This window comes from Equus caballus, chromosome 8 (assembly GCF_041296265.1).
Source record: "Equus caballus isolate H_3958 breed thoroughbred chromosome 8, TB-T2T, whole genome shotgun sequence".
Classification (NCBI taxonomy): Eukaryota; Metazoa; Chordata; class Mammalia; order Perissodactyla; family Equidae; genus Equus; species Equus caballus.
The window spans coordinates 64,608,030-64,626,967 of record NC_091691.1 but is presented as its reverse complement, the minus strand read 5'-3'; the positions used below and the strand labels follow the sequence as shown (position 1 = coordinate 64,626,967).

At 38.8% G+C, this 18,938-nt stretch overlaps 1 protein-coding gene across 2 annotated transcripts in view; it reads left to right on the top strand.

The window, feature by feature from the left end:
* The window catches only part of RPRD1A (regulation of nuclear pre-mRNA domain containing 1A), an 86,751-nt gene extending 77,460 nt beyond the window's left edge, over positions 1–9,291 (top strand). For both annotated transcript variants that reach the window (XM_001497089.6, XM_023647665.2), the window contains one exon: positions 5,869–9,291. In XM_001497089.6, the coding sequence (XP_001497139.1) occupies positions 5,869–6,018 (150 nt within the window). In that variant the 3' untranslated portion in view covers positions 6,019–9,291. The remainder of the gene's footprint in view (positions 1–5,868) is intronic.
* Positions 9,292–18,938: the final 9,647 nt, after the last annotated feature.

Sequence of the window (18,938 nt, the reverse complement as noted above, 5' to 3'; positions counted from 1 at the left end):
GGGGAGGAGGTCAGGATCTGTGTATTCTGTGATCCCCGATGTCTCTGCCTTTCCTTAGAATCTATCCTGACAGGGCCCATCTGTGATTTTTGGCTCTCTCGCTCACAGCTGCTGCTTTCCTATCATATGCTTGGGTGCTCTGGCCAGTAGGCTGAGCTGGTGAGGTGGATGGCACTTGCTTTTGCCTGTGCAATCCCAGGGACTTTCTCACTCTGCTCTTGCTATCTGCTCTCCTGGGATGCTGGCTTGATGGAGACACCCCCACAATAGCTTAGCCACCTCTATGTGGGGCTTTCCCATGGGCTCTGAGGGAACTTGGACAGCGAAGGTGTTTCTGCAGAGTTGCCCCTCCCCCATCTTTTCTCAAAGCCTTGCAAGGTCCTGCACCCTGGGTCACCTTGGGGGAGGGAAAGGAAATCGCCTTACCTCTTTCTACTTCTTCCCCTGGTGGTCCAGCACCTCCACCTTTAGACATCTGGCTGTGTGCATCTCTTAGACGTCTTTTGTGTTGTGTGAATGTCCTCTGTTGGTTTATGAATATCTTTTTCATTATATCTTAGCAGGGAGAGTCAGGGAGGAGCCCACTCTGCCCTGATGCTGATGTTACTCTGTGGCTCTATTGTCTTTTTTTTTTCTTTTAATTATTGGCTTTTTTTTTTTTTTAAGATTTTATCTTTTCCTTTTTCTCCCCAAAGCCGCCTGGTACATAGTTGTATATTTTCTTTAGTTGTGGGTCCTTCTAGTTGTGGCACATGGGACACTGCCTCAGCATGACTTGATGAGTGATGTCCTGATCCCGCCCAGGATCTGAACCGGCAAAACCCTGCACTGCTGAAGGGAGTGTGCAAACTTAACCACTCGGCCATGGGGCCTCTCTATTGTCTTTTTGATTAAAGCCATCTTGGCAGGCATGAAGTAGTATCTCATTGTGGTTTTGATTTGCATCAAAAGCCTTTTAAACCCACAGAATAGCCAGAATATTATACACTTGCAGTAAAAGCAGTATATGTCAGTTTAGTATTTATTGTTAAGAGGGGAGGCTTAATTTTTTAATAGTTTGGCTGTTGGGCAGTTTTTTATTTCAATTTTAAAATTCAGGTCTTTCTCTTTAAGTTGTTTAAGTTAAAACAAAAATAAGTATTTCGAAAGCTGTTTCCAAAATGCTGGTTTAGTTAGAAAAGAATGAGAAGATTGTGAAAGGGTTTTATAAAACCTGTAGTGGCTTTTCCTATTGATTGGCTTATCAGATTAGGCTGCCACACCTCTACTTTCTCTCATACATATGTTCCACTGGGTCCATGTTTGTGTTTTCTCTCTCATGCTTAGGGTAATTTTTTTGGTTTACTAGTAGAAAAAAGAGAGCTATTTCTTTTCTTTTCTCCTCCAGTTTCAGTCAGGTAAAATTGACAGATAAAATTGTATAAATTGAAAATGTACAACATGGTGATTTGACATATTTGTACTTTGTGAAATGATTACCACAATCAGGTTAATTAACATATCCATCACCTTACATAGTTAACTTGTGTGTGTGTGTGGTGAGAACACTTAAGGTCTACTCTCTTAGCAGATTTCAAGTACACAACACAGTATTATTAACTTTAGTCACCATGCTGTACATAGATCTGCAGAATTTTCTCATCTCATAACTTACAGGTTGTACCCTTTGACCAGCATCTCACCATCTCTCCCCCGTCACCCCAACCCCTGGTAATCACCATTCTACTCTATTTCTCTGGGTTCACCTTTTCTTTTAGATTCCACATATAAGTGAGATTATATAGTATTTGTCTTTCTCTGTCTGGCTAATTTTACTTAGCATAATGTCCTCTGGGTTTGTCCATGTTGTTGCAAATAGCACGATTTCCTTCTTTCTCATGGCTGAATAACATTCCATTGTGTGATTATATACTACATCTTCTTTATCCATTCGTCTGTCTACAGAGACTTAGGTTGTTTCCACATCTTGGCTGTTGGGAGTTCTGCTCAGGGAACATGGAAGTGCAGATATTTCTCCAAGATACTGATTTTGTTTCTGAGGTCAGTGTTAGATATTTGTTCTGACGCAAGGACGGCTCCTCCCGGCTTTCTTATTCCCTGTTTCTCTCCTGCAAACTAGTGGCCTATGGTTTAGCTTCTATCATGAATCTCCTCCTAATTGCCTTTCACCATAGCTTCCACTTTTCTTGACAGCACCCTTAGGCTTGAACTTCTCCTTGCTCTGTTTTGTAAATAGCTCCTTTGTGAAGAGATTAGGATCTATCTGTTTTACTGCCTGCTTCTTCCCTCATCAAAATCTTTGAGTCAGGGCTCCGGAACTGGGGGTGGCGACAATAGCAAGCATTTCTTTGAGTGATACCCCTGCCATAGGGGCTGAGCTCTTGGTGAAGGCGAGGAGTGCAGCCACTTATGTTCCTCTCAGCTTGCCTCTTCTGGTGGAGAGCACCAACCACCTCCTCAGTTGGTGCAAGGGTTACCAGTGCCCCACTACTCTCAGCTTGTCATATGCAAGGTGGAGCCTTTGTTTCATAAGTGAGACTCTCAACTACACATTCTCTTGAGAGTTAGCCTTAGCAACAGGTAGCTGGGGGTAGGATGAGAAATGCTGATGTCCTGCCCTTTCCAGGAATAAAGCCCTCTGACTGGGAGCTGCAGGGAGAGTGATCCCTGTGACCTTGTCTGCAGCAGTCTGGAGTGGAGCCTTGCTGAGCTGGGTGTGGGCAGGGAAGGAGCATCTTTGTTTACATACCAGAGCCTCTTGTCTTTCTTACTGAATTTTCTTAGATTTTCTTGTTTGAATAGATGTTTCTTCATATGTTCTTTGCCCTTAGTGTAATTTCTGGAGGTTTTAAGTGATTGTTGTGGTTTCTAAAAAAATTTTCACCAGTTTCACTGGGGAGTGGGTCAGTCAGCTCCTCATGCTGTCATGCTGGAAGTCAGTTTCCTTTAGGTCAGTGGTTCTGAAACTTAAAAGTTTTGAACTCTTCATCCTGTCTTTTCTTGTTTACTTGTAAAGTGGCCCTCACACATTGCTCCATTTTATTCTCCTGTTGCCCAACTTTATTTTCTTCATTGTATTTATACCTGACATAATATTTATATGTTTATGCCTCCTTCCCCCTGAAATGTTAGCTTTGTGAAAGGCGGGAGACCTCATCTGTTTTGTTATCACTATCTCCAGTGCTTAGTAAATATATACTTACCACATACAGGGCACTGCCGCCACAACACTCACGGTCTTGTGGGGCAGAGAGGATTGTAAATAGGTAAACGCTTTTTTAAAAGTGCTGTGAAAAAGGACAGTACATTCATGGTACTGTGATGATTCTGATGGAAGAAAAGTACTATCATTGTACATCAGAATCTTATAAGCACTGTTGCTGTAAGAAATCAACCTATGTAGACCACCAGTGAGGCAATTTAAAACTTGTAGCACAATGCCTGGATCATACAATTGGGTAGTTAATCAGGTTTCATCCATTTCTTCAGGCTAACATCAGTCAGTTTACCACAGCTACTCAAATCCTCTGTCTTTAGGATGAAAGTCTGCCTGTGACAGTCACAGAAAGCTTTTGATGACTACTTTTGTTCCTACTTTGGGAAAGTATGATTTCACATGCTTTTGAAAGATAATCACTCTTCTCATAGGGTTAATGAGAGGATTAAATGAGTTCATGTTTTAACGCCTGGCATGTGATGGGCATTCAGTAAATGGCAGCTTTTTTCTTTGTTTACCAATTTTTTGTTTGCAGTGTATACCATTTGGCTGAAGGCTTTTAATTGCCACATATCATTTGAATCAAAGTATTAAGATAAATCTTAATAATTGAAGAACAGCTTATCTGGATTCTAGAAAATAGGGTGGGCAGTAATGACCACTACATGCGCATATGACATTTCTCAAAACCGCTGACCTCAAGAGGAACAGAGAGCAGTTACTTCTGAGCATTTTTGAACAGCATCTAAACATAGCAGGCTGACCCCAGAGTGCTTTAGGTATTACTTATTCAAGAATTATTCAGCGAAGAACAGTGGGACAGATGGAGATCCGTGTTTGCCTCCATACCAGTGTTCTGACGAAGAAACATGCTAAATGTGGAGACGTCTAACGAGATCCCACCGAGAAGTATGCATCTAGCATGTGAAATACCCTGGTGCTTCTCCTTTATATACCACTCTGAGCTACTCTGCTGAAACCTACCTGATGTTCCATTCTGTGTCACTGGTGAAGGGGAAAAGGGAAAAGGAAAAATCACACCTTGAGATTATAGATCCCTGTTAAACTCTATTTTACTCCACCTTGATCTTCCTGATAGATTAGAAATGCAGGGACATATAGACATGGCAAGAATGAATGTCTCTCATGTGACCAGAGCCTCCCTTGAGCTTCCTCAGCTTTCAGCTTTGCCTGCTTTCCTTGCCGGTGTTCCCAGTTCTCCGCGCTTCAGAATCCTCTTCTCCCCCATTCCCTTAGTAATTGGGATATAGTAATTCTGACAAATCCCTTGCCCCAGGTGTTGGGATATAGTAATTCTGACAAATCCCTTGCCCCAGGTGTAGTTATTCCTTAAAAGAAGAGACTCAGTAATACAAAGAAATCTCACTGGTTGATTTCACTTTAGGCAGAAAAACTGGAGAGAAGTGACTCACAATTCTGGCTGTGTATTAACATGCTTTTGGCAGCTTTTACAGAATTCACAAGCTCTGGACCCACTTCCAGAGCTTCACATTTAATTGATATGTAGTGGGGCTGGAGTTCTCTTGAAAAATCTGAGTTTTTTCAAAAATTTCCTAGGTGATTCTAATGTGTAGTCAGAGTTGAGAAACACTAAAAAAGGGCTGTTTGTGGACAGGCCTTCTATTCAAAATGAAAGCTTCACTCACCGGCTCTGCTTTCTTTGTGAGATCAGCCTTGGGCAGAGGGAGGGAAAATGTTCTATTCTTTCTAGAAGGAAGAACACCCATTTTCTAGGTTCCCCCCCTTTACATCGCACCTCAATTTGGTAGTTGAGTATGGAAGGATCTTCTCTTCCCGTGTGGAAGTCTGGAAACCAGTTAAAAGAAGATGTTTCCACTAGAGAGAATGGGCTGTTTCCCTCTAAGCCAAACTTGATCCTGACTGGTCTCTGACTTCTCGGGCTGCTGTGGCAGGTGTCCTAATCTTTTTGTGCCATTGGAATCCTTCGGTGGTCTGCTGAAGCCTTGCACCCCTTCTCAAGTTAAATATTTTAAATGTAGGAAATAAAATACATAGCATTACAAAGGAAACAAGTTATATTAAAGTACAGTTATTGAAATAATAAAATTTGTGCAGTAAAGTATTATTCTTTATTGACACTTTAAATAACATTTAGTGGTTGGTCTAATAACTACCATAATTTCAAAGTAGCGATAAATGTAAACAATATTTCAAGATAGCTGTAAAAAACTATAATGTAATATTAAAGCAACTGGTTTCTATTAGAGACAAACGCCCAGGTCTTGATAATACTCCTGTGGTTTGTTGCCAACATTTACAATAGGATAAATGCTAAATTTCAGTTTAGGTTTGTGAAAATAAATGTGTAATTTTTCTTATCCAAGCTCAAGGACACCTGAAAATCTTCTATGCTGAGGTTAAGTGTATTAATACACTAGTCTTCTTTTTACAGGTGTGAAACAACAGCTTAAGATTGTGGCTTTTCATAACAATAGAATTTACCTAGTTGTCTATTTCCAAAGTCTCTCTTTTGATCCTAAAGCTCACATTGTAATCATCTTTTTTATTCAGCAATAACTGAGTATAGTACTAGATTTTCTGCAGAGCATTAGCTAGATCACTCTTCTCTGCACTCCCAGAATGCTAATGAAAGTGGTTTGATGTTACAGGAATACAAGCGCAAGTTAGCCAGAGTTTCCCTGGTGCGCAAAGAACTCAGGTCCCGGATCCAGAGCCTGCCAGACTTATCTCGATTGCCCAATGTCACTGGCAGCCACATGCACCTGCCCTTTGCGGGGGACATCTACAGTGAAGATTGATGACCAGTCTCTTTCTGGGGCCCAGGACTTTGCAAGAGATGGAGACACGTTAGGTGGATAGTCCTGTAGCGTTATTTTTGTATATTGTTGAGAGTGACACTAACAAAGGAAACAAGTAATTTATAAAATTGTTTAAATTGTTGGTTTGTTTACTATTTTATTGGTAAGTTAACATTGACTTAGTTTAAACAAAGTGATGATCTCTCTGTATTAATAAGCTCACATATAGTGATTATTTTCAAAAGATCTTTTTGTAAATTTTTTTGATCCAGGGCCTTGTGAGAAATTCCATGTTTCTATTTCTTCATGTATTTTCAAATGTTTTTCTTTATTTTCTTCAGTATCTAATCACCATATAGTATGTAATTCCTAAAGGGTAAGAACTAATCAGGAGGTGTTTGAGACTTTATTATGGTATAGTTAGGACTTGATTGTAGAAGGGACTAAATGTTTCAACTTAATCTTCACCCTTCTCCCCAACCAAAATATCAGTTTTGTGCCTCTCAATGTCTTTGATTCCTTATTCCCTAGAGGTGAGTAATTTAACACTAAACATAAATGTCATTTTAAGGGTCAGATCATAGCCTAGACAACTTTTTTCGCAGTAGCACTATATGGGTTCCATTCCAACTGCCAGTGTAGAATAAAAGGAGTGTTAAATAGGGGCCCCCTTGATTAACTTTAGAATTATTTGAGTAGATTAATATGAAAATGCTTTTGGAGATAGTATAAATTTTGACATCCTACCAAGAGGACAGTTCTGATTCTGGAACTGATTTCCATTTGTCAAATCAGTCTCCTTTTAACATAATTGTTCCCTTTAACATAAAGCCATCTATGGGATTAAAAGAAACATAAAATGATACTTTTATTATTCCTTTAGCCATTTAACTTTAAAACAATAGTATTTTTAGCTCTAATATCTCAAGAACACAATATTCATTAATGTTCAGTAAAGTAGTGTGGAACATTTCTAATGTTTCCTTAAGGTTTTTGAATGACTGTATATTTGGAAATTAAGCAATGCTACACTACAGGGTAGATCTGGTAAATACTATATTTGTATATTTAGAATTACCAAAACAAATGTACTTTTGCCTTTTATTTCTAACCCTGTGTGTTAGAGCAGTTGCATGCTCTCCTGCTTTCTTTTTCAATCACATTGTTAAGCTGTGGATTTGTACTCAATAATGACTTAGGATAAACATTTTTTCCATTCATTACTTTACATATTAGACATTTTTCTTTTCATTGTAAGCAGATTCAAATTAGATAGTCAATAAAACACCTTTTAAATTCCACAAGCCAATTATGTCTCACTAGTCTGAATGGCTTCAGTCTTTCTCAGTAGTAGAGATTATAGTTAAAACGAATTTATATGTGAAGGAGAAGGCAAATATTTATTTTTAATAGTCACTAGTTCTGGAAACAGTTCTTTTAACAATTTGACCTTTCTCCAAAACAGACACGCATATAAGTAGTCCCCATCCGTATATGGTTTATATGCCAAAATTTTTTAGTCAACTTCTGGGACTCGGGCACATTTTCTCACAGAAACAATAGCAGTTAGGTTCCCTGTGAACACTACCACAGAAAGCTCACGTGGGGACCTAATCCACTTAATCATGAATGTAATTAACTTGTAAAGTGGTTGACAAATTACTAATAGTAGATCCTAACCAGCATTTGTAACGTCACTCTAATTAAGGATATGGTGTACAGCAGCCAGAGTCACACATGGGGTGTCTGTCTTGTGTACCTCTGTCCCTAGGTGTAGGATATGTAAGGAAAAGATTCAGCATGGTGGTGGGGGGGTGGGGGGGGTGGGTAACAAATGCACAATTATAAAAACTTGGTTATACCTGTTATAAAAGTATACCATATTAGTTTTTGTTGTTAAAGTGAAAGCAAAAATTTGTATATTTATTTTCAACATCTTGACCTTATTTATGATCTGTTAAAGTGGTGATTTATCCATTCAAAATATATTTTTTTCCATTTAAAACTAATTTATAACTGTGTACTCCTGGGAAGATTTGAAATCTACTAGAAGTTTGTTGAAATATTTTCACCATTTAAGACAGACTTCTGACTTAGATATTGATTTTAATGACAGTATCTGCTCTAAATATTTATGATAAAAGTGCATTATTTTTTTAAAAGAGCTTGATGCGATTTGTGATAAGTGATAGTACTCAACCTGAATCCTACCCCCCATGCCACCTTTTGACCAGTCCTCCACAAACCTTCACTTGTTGGTTAATTCACTAACTGTAAACACAAATGCTATGGTCTGGTTTAGAAGTTATGTTTTCAGCCTTATGATAGTTAACATGGTAAGCCTTAGCAGTAAAGTCTTCCTTTCTAAAAGGTAGACTACATTTTCTCAAGAATGGGGTTAGATTTGGCCTGGCCCCTCCAGAGAAAAGCGTGTCACCACACTTGTAGCAGGGGTACTGTAGTTTGAATGGATGTCATCACTCGTTTCTCCACAAACAGTGCAGAGAGCTGTCTGACAGGGCAATTTGAACAGATTCTCTGGTGTTCCCTCTATTCCTTCTGCCACTACAGTAAATAAAAGAACCACATGGGGGAACCTGGGAGTCTGAGAAGATGGGCTGTGCTCGATAGGCCACCTCCCCTCTAGGAGAACTAGTCCAGATGCAGCTATTTTGGTACCCCTTCTCACGTGCTCTCTGAATCAGCGTCTTTCTATAAGAACTCCTTCAGAATCAGTGAAAGCTGGGATGACCTGGCCACCTTGATTTGCAGAATTAAAAGAACAAAACTAGTTTGTCATTGTCACTGTAGATGAGCAAATCATCTGTTATACTGTAGTTTTTGAACTTGTTCTGAGAAATCTAAAAACTCAAAAGTTCAAATTAATTGGGAAAGTTAGAAGGTCCTTTCTGAATTTTCCATTCTAAAAATTTATATGAAATAACATAAAGCTACTGAACTGCTTTGTATTCTATTAAGAAACAGCTCCTACAGATGTAGTCTTGTTTCGTAGTTGTTGCACTATATCAAAGCTTTTTAAAGAGTAAACCCGGTTCTCTGTGTACAAAGGGAGCATTGTGTTACTTAGAGAATTTATTTATACAGAGCATTTGTTGCCATCTGTAATTCCAGCCATGCACACACGAAGTCTGTTCTGAGGTGGCAATAGCACATGGGAAGATGAAGTTTCCCTGTTTCTTTACCCCTCTTTCTTTGGCTGTATCTGATGACAATATGAGATGTTCTTAATAAAGTTTTATGTTCTTTTTGAAATGTGTAGATTATTTTCATGACTGATTAATTGGCTATGCGGTGGGGAGGGGAGAGATTAATGGACTGGGAGGGAAGCAAAGTACTGGAAGTATTGAGCAACGTTATGTTGGAGAAAGTGCCGAAAGAGATTCCATTTATTTGGCCAGTGGTTTCCAAACTTGAGAGAACATCAGTCACCTGGACGGCTTATTAAATTACAAATTGCTGAGCCGCAACCCCAGAGCTTCTGGGCTAAGACCTGATAGTTTACATTTCCAGCAATGTGATGCTGATGCCACTGGGTTTAGGGACTGCTGTAGACCAACTTTGAAGTCTGTGACTTGCTTAACAATTTAAAATTCCAGGTAATAAGATGATAAAGTATCAGTTTTACAGTTCATTATATAGCAAGTTCTTTATGGGTAGAGAACAAGACCACATCTTTTGTGGCCTACGGTTCAGTAGTTCTTAAGTGCTTCTGAGTGAACAGATTCACTTGGTACCTTGAACTCCTTCCTGGAGCACAGGCCCTTTTGCCACACCTTGAATTTAAAGCAGAATTGGAGAATACTAGAAATCTGTGGGAATCTCTAGGGCAGTGTTTGTCAAACTTCTTTGATAAAACTCACTTGGGACGTTTGCAGAAAGGGCACGTTTTGAATCAGAAAATTCTGTGATTTATCATCTAGAAAGTTTGGGAGATGTATCCTCTGGCCAGTGCCCCTGGTTCTCCATTCCTGGATGGCCTCTGGTCACTTTGTCTGAATTCAGGTGCTTCCCATTCCCATTCCACTTTACCCCCCTTGCAGTAGTAGGTTGTATACAGTGGAACCTATATCCAGAGATCGTTTCAGAAGATTTGGGATAGATCTAGAAATCGACATTTTAAACAAACTACCCAGGTGATTCTGATGCAGGTAATTCATGGACTGCGCTTTGATAAACAAAGGCCTACAATGCAAATTATAATATAAAATAATGGTAGCTTGCACATATATGGTACTTACTGTGCATCAGGAACTGTTCTAAGCACTTCACTTATCCTTTGCAATACTCTGATTATTCCAGTTTTACATATGGGGCAGTGTAAATTCTGTGTTACCCTGAACAAAAATGGTGAAAGTAGGATTCAGACCCAGCTCCAAGTTTGGCTCCAAGCCTGTGCTTTTTAACCACTACATGATGCTGCCTGTTACACTGATACGATCTGTAGCAGCTCCACTATCACCAAATCCACATTTTGCGTAACATGTCAAGTTACAGTGAAATGATAACATTATGCAAGTATTCAAGTTAAAAAGCAACATCTTGAGGCTGGCCCGGTGGTGCAGCTGTTAAGTGCATACGTTCCGCTTAGGCGGCCAGGGGTTCGCCGGTTCGGATGCCAGGTGTGGACATGGCACCGCTTGGCAAGCCATGCTGTGGTAGGCGTGCCACATATAAAGTAGAGGAAGATGGGCACACATGTTAGCTTAGGGCCAGTCTTCCTCAGTGAAAAGAGGAGGATTAGCAGATGTTAGTTCAGGGCTGATCTTCCTTAAAAAAATAAATTAAAAACCAACATCTTAGCTAAAAGCACTACTGAAGGATGGGGGCTTGCGATAAGATATTAACACTCAGCTTTTTCTTTTATAGAGGTAAAATAATAACGTAAAATTCACCATTTTGAAGTGTACTCTGGCATTAAGGACACTGATAACATTGTTGTGCAGCTATCACCACCATCCATCTTTAGAACTTTATCTTCCCCAATTGAAACTCTACCCATTAAACAATAGCTCCCTATTCCTCCAGCCCCTCAAAACCACCATTCTACTCTGTCTCTCTGAATTTGACTTCTCTAGGTACCTCATCTAAGTGGAATTATAAAATATGTGTCCTTTTGTGACTGGCTTATTTCACTTAACATAATGTTTTCCAGGTCCATCCATGTTGTAGCATGTGTCAATTTCCTCTCTTTTTTAAGGCTGAATAGTTTTCCTTTGGATGGCTGTACCACATTTTGTTTATCCATTTATCTGTCAATAGACGTGGATTGCTTCCAGCTTTTGGCTACTGTGAATGTTACTGCTATGAACGTGGGTGTACAAATATTTGTGCAAGTTCTTGCTTTGATTTCCATTTTTTCTTCAAAGCAATTATTTGTATTCACATCAACAAAATAGAGTTAGGATGAACTATTGACCAGGATATTCTAGACAACATTTAATGAATACCTACTGTTTAAGGCATGTTGTTAAATCTTTTGAGATACACAGATTATTCAACTGCATGTCTGCTCTCAAAGAGTTTACAATCTAGTAGGAATGGAATACACTGACAATTTCGAGAATTACCAAAGCTTACTTTCATATTTCTTCTAAGCCAGTGGTTCCATAGGCCAGCAGTATTAGCCTCAGCTAAGAACTTGTTAGAAGTGCAAATTCTTGGGCTCTAGACCTACTGAATCAGAAAATCTGAGGTTGGGGACCAGCAGTATATCTTTTTACCAAGCTCTCTAGGTAATTGTCACGCACACTCAAGTTGCAGGTTTGTCTTACACACCCCTGTCCTAGGCATCCAAAACTTTACCTCAGATAGATTTCTTCTCACGTATGGGAAACCTTTAGAGTGAGTAAAAGGACTTGGTCCAACAAAAGCAATTGTAAAAAAAAAAAAAAAAAAAAGTGTACTTTCCTGACAAGCCAAGAAATGCTTTTCATCTGCCTTATTTCAACTCATGAACCCCACTCTCTTCACCCTGGCAAATTTCTCCATATTTTCTTAGTTCATTTCTCTGTCTAGCACACCTCTTGTAATTCTTCCGAGGATGATAGAGAGGAGAAACAGGAATGCAATCTGGGGTCTGACCATCATCTGCCTTACTTAAAAGACTCATTAGCCCTTGGTATAATTATACCACCAGGTCTAGCCATTTTAATTCCTGTTCCAATTTGTTGGATGACAAAAAAAATGGAAACTATATTTTACTGCCTTTTTGATAAATGGATCACTAACTAAAGTGGAATGTGAAATGAATTTTAGGATTACTCATTTCACATCTGAATTCCATGCATCTGTCTCAGTGGAAAGTTTGATGAGTTCTTTACAGTTTTAAGAATCATGCCAACTGAACTTAAGTAACCAGTAGGCAGAGAATGTTCTCAAAGTTCGCAGTTTCCCAAGAATACCCAGGCCAAAACTCTTCCTCAGTTTTTCAAGATTTTATAAACCTAAGTTGTCAGAAGCCCAATGAATAGTGATACATAATATCTAACTAAATGCCTCTTTTCCATTTAATATAGCACATGTAGTTTCTAAGGTTTCTGAATGAATGTGTTGAGCCTTTAATATGTGGCAGGTGCTACTATACCAGAAGCCAAGAGAATTCAAACATGAGTAAGATACAGCTCTGCCCTTATAGAAGTCAGAATCTAACGTGGAAGACAGATACTATATTACAATGTCATACGTTCTACACTAGCCATGTGAAAAAATGTTATAGAACATTGAGGAAAGAATGGTTGATGTCTGTGGGGAATAGCTGATTAGAGCTTTATAGAAAAGATGAATGATATTTGAACTCAGCTCTGAAGGCTGATCCACTGACCATGGGTTGAATAAACAATGAAAAAGATTTTAAGATGTATTCTTTACCTGTGTCTCAACAATACTGATAAATGAGATAGTATATATAAACTTACTTTTTGCTCAATGGAAATCTGAAGGCATTAAATCTTACTTATGTTAAATAACATGGCTAAGTTTACAGTAGGTCTCTTGGAAAAAAAGATGAGGTTTTAAAGAACAATGTGGTTGCCTGATTTCAAGCATGTCCTGCTCGAGCCAAACACCACAAGCTGTCTTTAGAATTGTTGCCTGCCCTTCTCCCCTACCCCAAGCCACTTATACATATATTTTTTTCTTCTTCTTGTCTGTCGCTAAAAAGGTGATGTAGTTTTTTATTCGGTTCATGTAGGAAATGCTGTGATGTCTAGAACATGTTTTGTTTCATAAAACCTGACTCCATATCTGAAATCAGTTGCAACAATTGTTAGAGTATGGACCAGTAAAATAAAGACGCTAGCAGATAAAAATGAAACATGATGAGCAGTCTGATTTTTTCACTATATTGTTGCCATGACTGGGATTGACTGCCTTTGAAGAGGGAGAGTGGGACGGATTGTCTTAATTGTAGACCAAGGACCATGCCACTTGTTCTTGCTGCTAAAACTATTTACTGTTGGGTAAATGCACTGTCTAGTTTGTCTAACCACACAATCTGAGGAATGCCATTTCTGGCTGTGTAAAGCGTCTGAGTCAACAGCCAGAACTAGGTCCTAGCGGAAGTAAAATATCCGAATTCTCCTTGGAGGAACATCCCTCATCCAGCTTTGGCTGTCTCTCTCAGACCTGGATCTTTAAGAAAAGACTTGAGTGAGGGTGCTATTCATAGCTTAACCTACGTACTGACTAGTTGGAATATATCTTCCTGCTTTTATTGAAGTTAATAACTCCTCCTACGTGAGCCTGAAGGCTCACATGTTCACTGAGGTTATCAAATTCCCCCATGTAAAACTGAGGGTGACTGGTCCAAGTGTTTTTCTCTCCTGTGAATTTAGGTACTGTAGTTTTCAAGAAAGTGCCTAGTGAGAATACTAGCATATTTGATACACATATATTACTACGAGTAAAAAGTTTAGAAATTCTTTAGAATAGAATTGGCATGCCAGTGATATTGTGGGTGAATCATTCTTTCTAATGAGGACTTTCATCCTAGACAAGATGGTACATCTTAGACGTATGCTTGCAGCTCAGGGGAAGAGTGAAATTCTTACTGAATCGATAGGAAACACAGCACTTACTGAAATCTTGGTGGAGGGTGCTCTCCCCAAATCCAAAATTCCCAGTTATATTTTTAAACAGAAGTTTGGAGCCAGCCAGCCACTCTACTGTTCCTTTATGTTCCAGTTGTCAGAAAGTCAGGGGTTTGATCAAGACAACAGCAGAAGTTTGAGTAGATATTTAAAATTCAGAAGCATTACTCATATTGACTTGAGAGTTCAACATAAAACTGCCTTAAAAAAAGATAAAATTGTCACTAGTAAATAAATAGGCCTGGGGCTGGCCCGGTGGTGCAGCGGTTGGGTGCGCACATTCTGTTTCGGTGGCCCTGGGTGTGCTGGTTCGGATCCCGGGTGCGGACATGGCACCTCTTGGCAAGCCATGCTGTAGCAGGCATCCCACACATAAAGTAGAGGAAGATGGGCACGGATGTTAGCTCAAGGCCAGTCTTCCTCAACAAAAAGAGGAGGATTAGCGGCAGATGTTAGTTCAGGGCTAATCTTCCTCAAAAAAAAAAAAAAGCGGCCTGCTTTTGGCCACAAAATTAAAAAGTTAAAGGAAATTTTAAACCAAAAAACTTCCATTTGTCTCTTTTTATTAATCATATACAATTATATTTAAATATCAGGTATCCTACCTGGTGTTTCCCTGAGGGTATATGGAAAAAAATAGCTGGTACTATAGTTAGCTAATACTAACAAGGAGATAGATGTGTACACTGTAAACGTAATTCCAAAACATTGAAACAGAAACCCAAAACATGGGTACTTAACACCACTACCCAACCTTTACATGAGCTTTATGTGATCTTTTCCTAAAAGTTCAGAATGAAATGATGAAATAACTAATCTGAAATGAATGTGATCTAATGATATGTCTGGATATTTTATATTTTTAAAAGTCAAGGACTCAAAGACATTTTAAATATTGTAAATTATATTTGATGCATATGTGTGATTGCATATTAAAGTTAGTAAGAGAAAATGTTCTTTAAAAAGCAAGTAGGTGGGGCCAGCCTGGTTGCATAGTGGTTTGCGCATTCTGCTTTGGCGGCCCAGGGTTCGTAGGTTTGGATCCTGAGTGCGGACCTAGGCACCACTCATCAAGCCATGCTGAGATGGCATCCTACATACAAAATAGAGGAAGATTGACACAGATGTTAGCTCAGGGACAGTCTCTTTTGACTATAAACCTTAATGCCAATTGATCATTGTACCCAAGACTTACAACCAACATTTTGTGATGCTCAATTTTTAAAAGAATATGTTGATTCTAAAAGTGTTGCTACAGTTTCTGTCCTTGAGAAAAGTAAAAGATGATTTGGAATTATGCCAGAGAAACTTGTGTATATAAATCTTGGACTTACAACTGTGGATTGAGCCAATATAGGAAGACCCAAGTGAGGCTGGAAGGACCCCTTCTGTAACTTTGGAGACTCAAACACTTGGATTTTCTGCATTTCATAAAGTGAATTCATACATCAGTCTTCCCTTAACCTCCAGTACCTACATACCACCTCAAGAAAACAGTCACCAAAGTGAGTCTATCACTTACTAGAACTCCATACCGCCTTGAACTGAACATGAACTTAAATAACTAAACTGAAGATATATCAGACAAGCGTTCATATTGTTAAAGAAAAAAATTATTCTAACACTTGTTAAAAGGGTAAGGAAAACTTTATTCAGGACTTTTGCAATAGGTATAAAGACTATCCCAATAGGGGAGAGAGACGGGGCTCAACTCCAAATATGTCAAAGACAGCTGGGGAATTGTAGCCAAGGAGCAGAGTGAAGGGGGTCAGTGGATGGAAAATTACTAAGAGGAGACATCAAGTGCAGGGGGATTCTTGCTAAACTGACTTAACAGGATTCTTGCTGAAGACAGGCCAGGGTGATCAGATATCAAGGGTCGGGGAATTCTCACTAAACCGCCCTAGCAGGATTCTTGCTAAAATTGGGCTAGGCAGGCCCAAGACAGGGCCCAAGGACAAGGCCTGGTAGAAAAAAGGGCTCAGAGAAGCCTGTCTAAAGCTTGGTCAAGAGTCTTTGTCAATATAATCACAACGAAAAATTTTTATCAATACCTTCAAAACAATTTGCCTACATCATTAGTGAGATGCATTCAAAGGACAACCACCACAGAGGGTAATGCTAGATCTTGTTATTCATCTCGTGGTTTTATTGTTGATGTTGATATTCATATTTTTGATTAATTATGATAATAGCACAAATTGCTTGAGGACTTTCAATATGCCATTCACTCTTCTAGGTGTTTTTCATGTACCATTTCATTGAGTCCTCACAGCATCTTTATCAGGTAAGTACTATTATCCTCATTTTACATATAAGGAAACAGACTCTGAGAAATTAAGAATTTGCCAAAGATTACACAGTTAATAAATGGCACAGCCAGGTTCTGCAGGGCAGGACCACAAAGACCACAATCTTACCCAGTAGGCTGTACTGCCACCAAAACAAGTAATTCTTAGTCAGAATTAAGAATTTTAATTAAAAGAATAATTTTATGGTTTATCAAATTATAAAAGATACTATTATTTGATTGAAGGGTTAAAACGTTCAAGTAGGCATTTGGTAATGTTGAGTTAAATTTTAAATATGAGAACTCAGAACTTTTAAGAAATTATCTTTTCCAGCTCTGCGTCTGGAGTGGCCTAGTGTAGCAATACCATTACTATCCCCAGTAAAAGTATCCCCAACATTCTGCTTCTGTGTCACTACTAATTTCTGTTCAAAAGTAGCAGGGTTTCTTGGAGAGTGGTTTCTTCCATGTCTTAGGGCTGAGAGAATGAAGATGGTCCTGGAGTTTTCTTTGCGAAAAAGCAAGGATGCTTTCAAAGTTCTGATGCGGTTGAAAGAATAAAGAAGCCAGCTTCAAAGGGGCTCTCATTGGCCAAGATGGAACAATTTGAACATCAAAATAGGAAACAAAAACTGTACTTAATTAAAACTAGTAGTCTGTGAAAAATTGTCTCCGTAATAATATTTTTTAAAAGAAAAATTGGGGTTTTCTTTTCAAATAACTAGTATTATATGCAAATTGATTTTTATTCAGAAAAATTCCTATTTATATTTACTGGTAAGTTTAGTCCCAGGACAGACAGAAGCATACTGAACGCTTTCTGGCTGAGTTACGTCTGGGCTTACAGCCCTCACAGAGCTCAGCCTGGGAGGAACACAGCACAGACCTCACCAGGCCCACGTGTGAGAGGAGACCTGCACTGCACATTTGCTGCCTCTTTACAAGACTATAATTTTCATTCAGACCTAAGTATCAACACTTTAGTTTTTTTAGGTAATGTTTATTTTCATTTTTTTAAGAAGAGCTTTACTGAGACAAGTCACATCCCATGAAATTCACCCTTTTAAAAAAGTGTAGAATTCAGTGGTTTTCAGTATATTCAAGAGTCGTGGAACCACTGCTACTAATTCCAGAACATTTTCATCACTCTAAAAAACCCTATATTCCTTAGCAGTTACTCCTCATTCTTCCCATTATTTATTATTCCATATAAACTGAATCATAAGATATGTGGCCTTTTGTATCTGGCGTCTTTTAATTAACCTGTTTTCAAGGTTCACCCATGTTCTAGCATGTATCAGTAATTCACTTTTATGGCTGAATGATATTCCACTCTATGGGTATATCATGTTTTATGTATCCATTTAACAGTTGATGGACATTTGGGTTGTTTCCATTTTTATGGTGACTCTATGTTTAACTTTTTGAGGACCTGCCAAACTCTTACAAAGTGGTTGCCGGATTTTACAATCCCAGGAGCAATGTGTGAAAGTTCCAATTTTACCACAGTCTTGCCGACACTTGTTATCCTTGTAATTTTAGCCAAGCTAGTGGGTATGAAGTGGTATCTCATTGTTCTGATTTGTATTTCCCTAAAGACTGTTAGATATTGAGCATCTTTTCATGTGCTTGTTGGCCATTTGTTTATTTTCTTTGGAGAACTGTATGCTCAGATTCTTAGTCCATGTTTTGTCTTTTTAGAATTGAATTTTAAGAATTCTTTATAATTATGGATATAGGTCCCTTAACAGATTCACAATTTGCATATATTTTCTCCCATTCAGTGGGTTATCTTTTCACTTTCTTGACGGTGTCCTCATTTGAAGCACATATGTTTTTAACTGTGATGAAGTCTAATTTATCTATTTTTTCTTTTGTTGCTTGTGCTTTTGGTGTTATATCTAAGAAACCATTGCTTACTCCAAGGTAATAAAGTCCTATGTTTTCTACTGAGAGTTTTATGTCCACACGATAATTTTAATATTCTCTCTAGAGATGCCCAAAGACCCTTCTCTCACAGAAAAGAAAGTCAAGAATCCATGTCCTTCATTTGCAACTGAGATAAGGTGAACAACTCCCCACCTAGGAATTCCTACTTTTACTACTTCTTATCCACTTCTCAGTCATGTGGCTGGAAAGGACCTTAGTTCTAAACTTAGTGTGGAACAAGTGGGCTAAGAAATTCAAATTTAAATGTAGTAGCTTAGGATTATTTGCAGAGCTTGTGCTATGTGCTGGGCAAGAAACTAGGTGCTGGGGGCACAGGAAATGAGATCACCCAGGCCTGCAAAGAGCTCACAGGCAGAAACAGGAAACTATAGGATCACCAGCACTGTGGTAAAAGAGTGGCCCCTCATAATGCCGTGGGGTTGAAGTGGAGGGCAGTCTCCAAAACCACGTGCAAAGGCCCAAAGCTGGCAGGAAAATGGTACGTTCTGAGAACTATAAAGAGCTCTCTATGACTGGGTGATCAGGGAGAGGGGTAAGCGAATAGAAGAGCAAGAAGAGTTCAAGATGCTCCA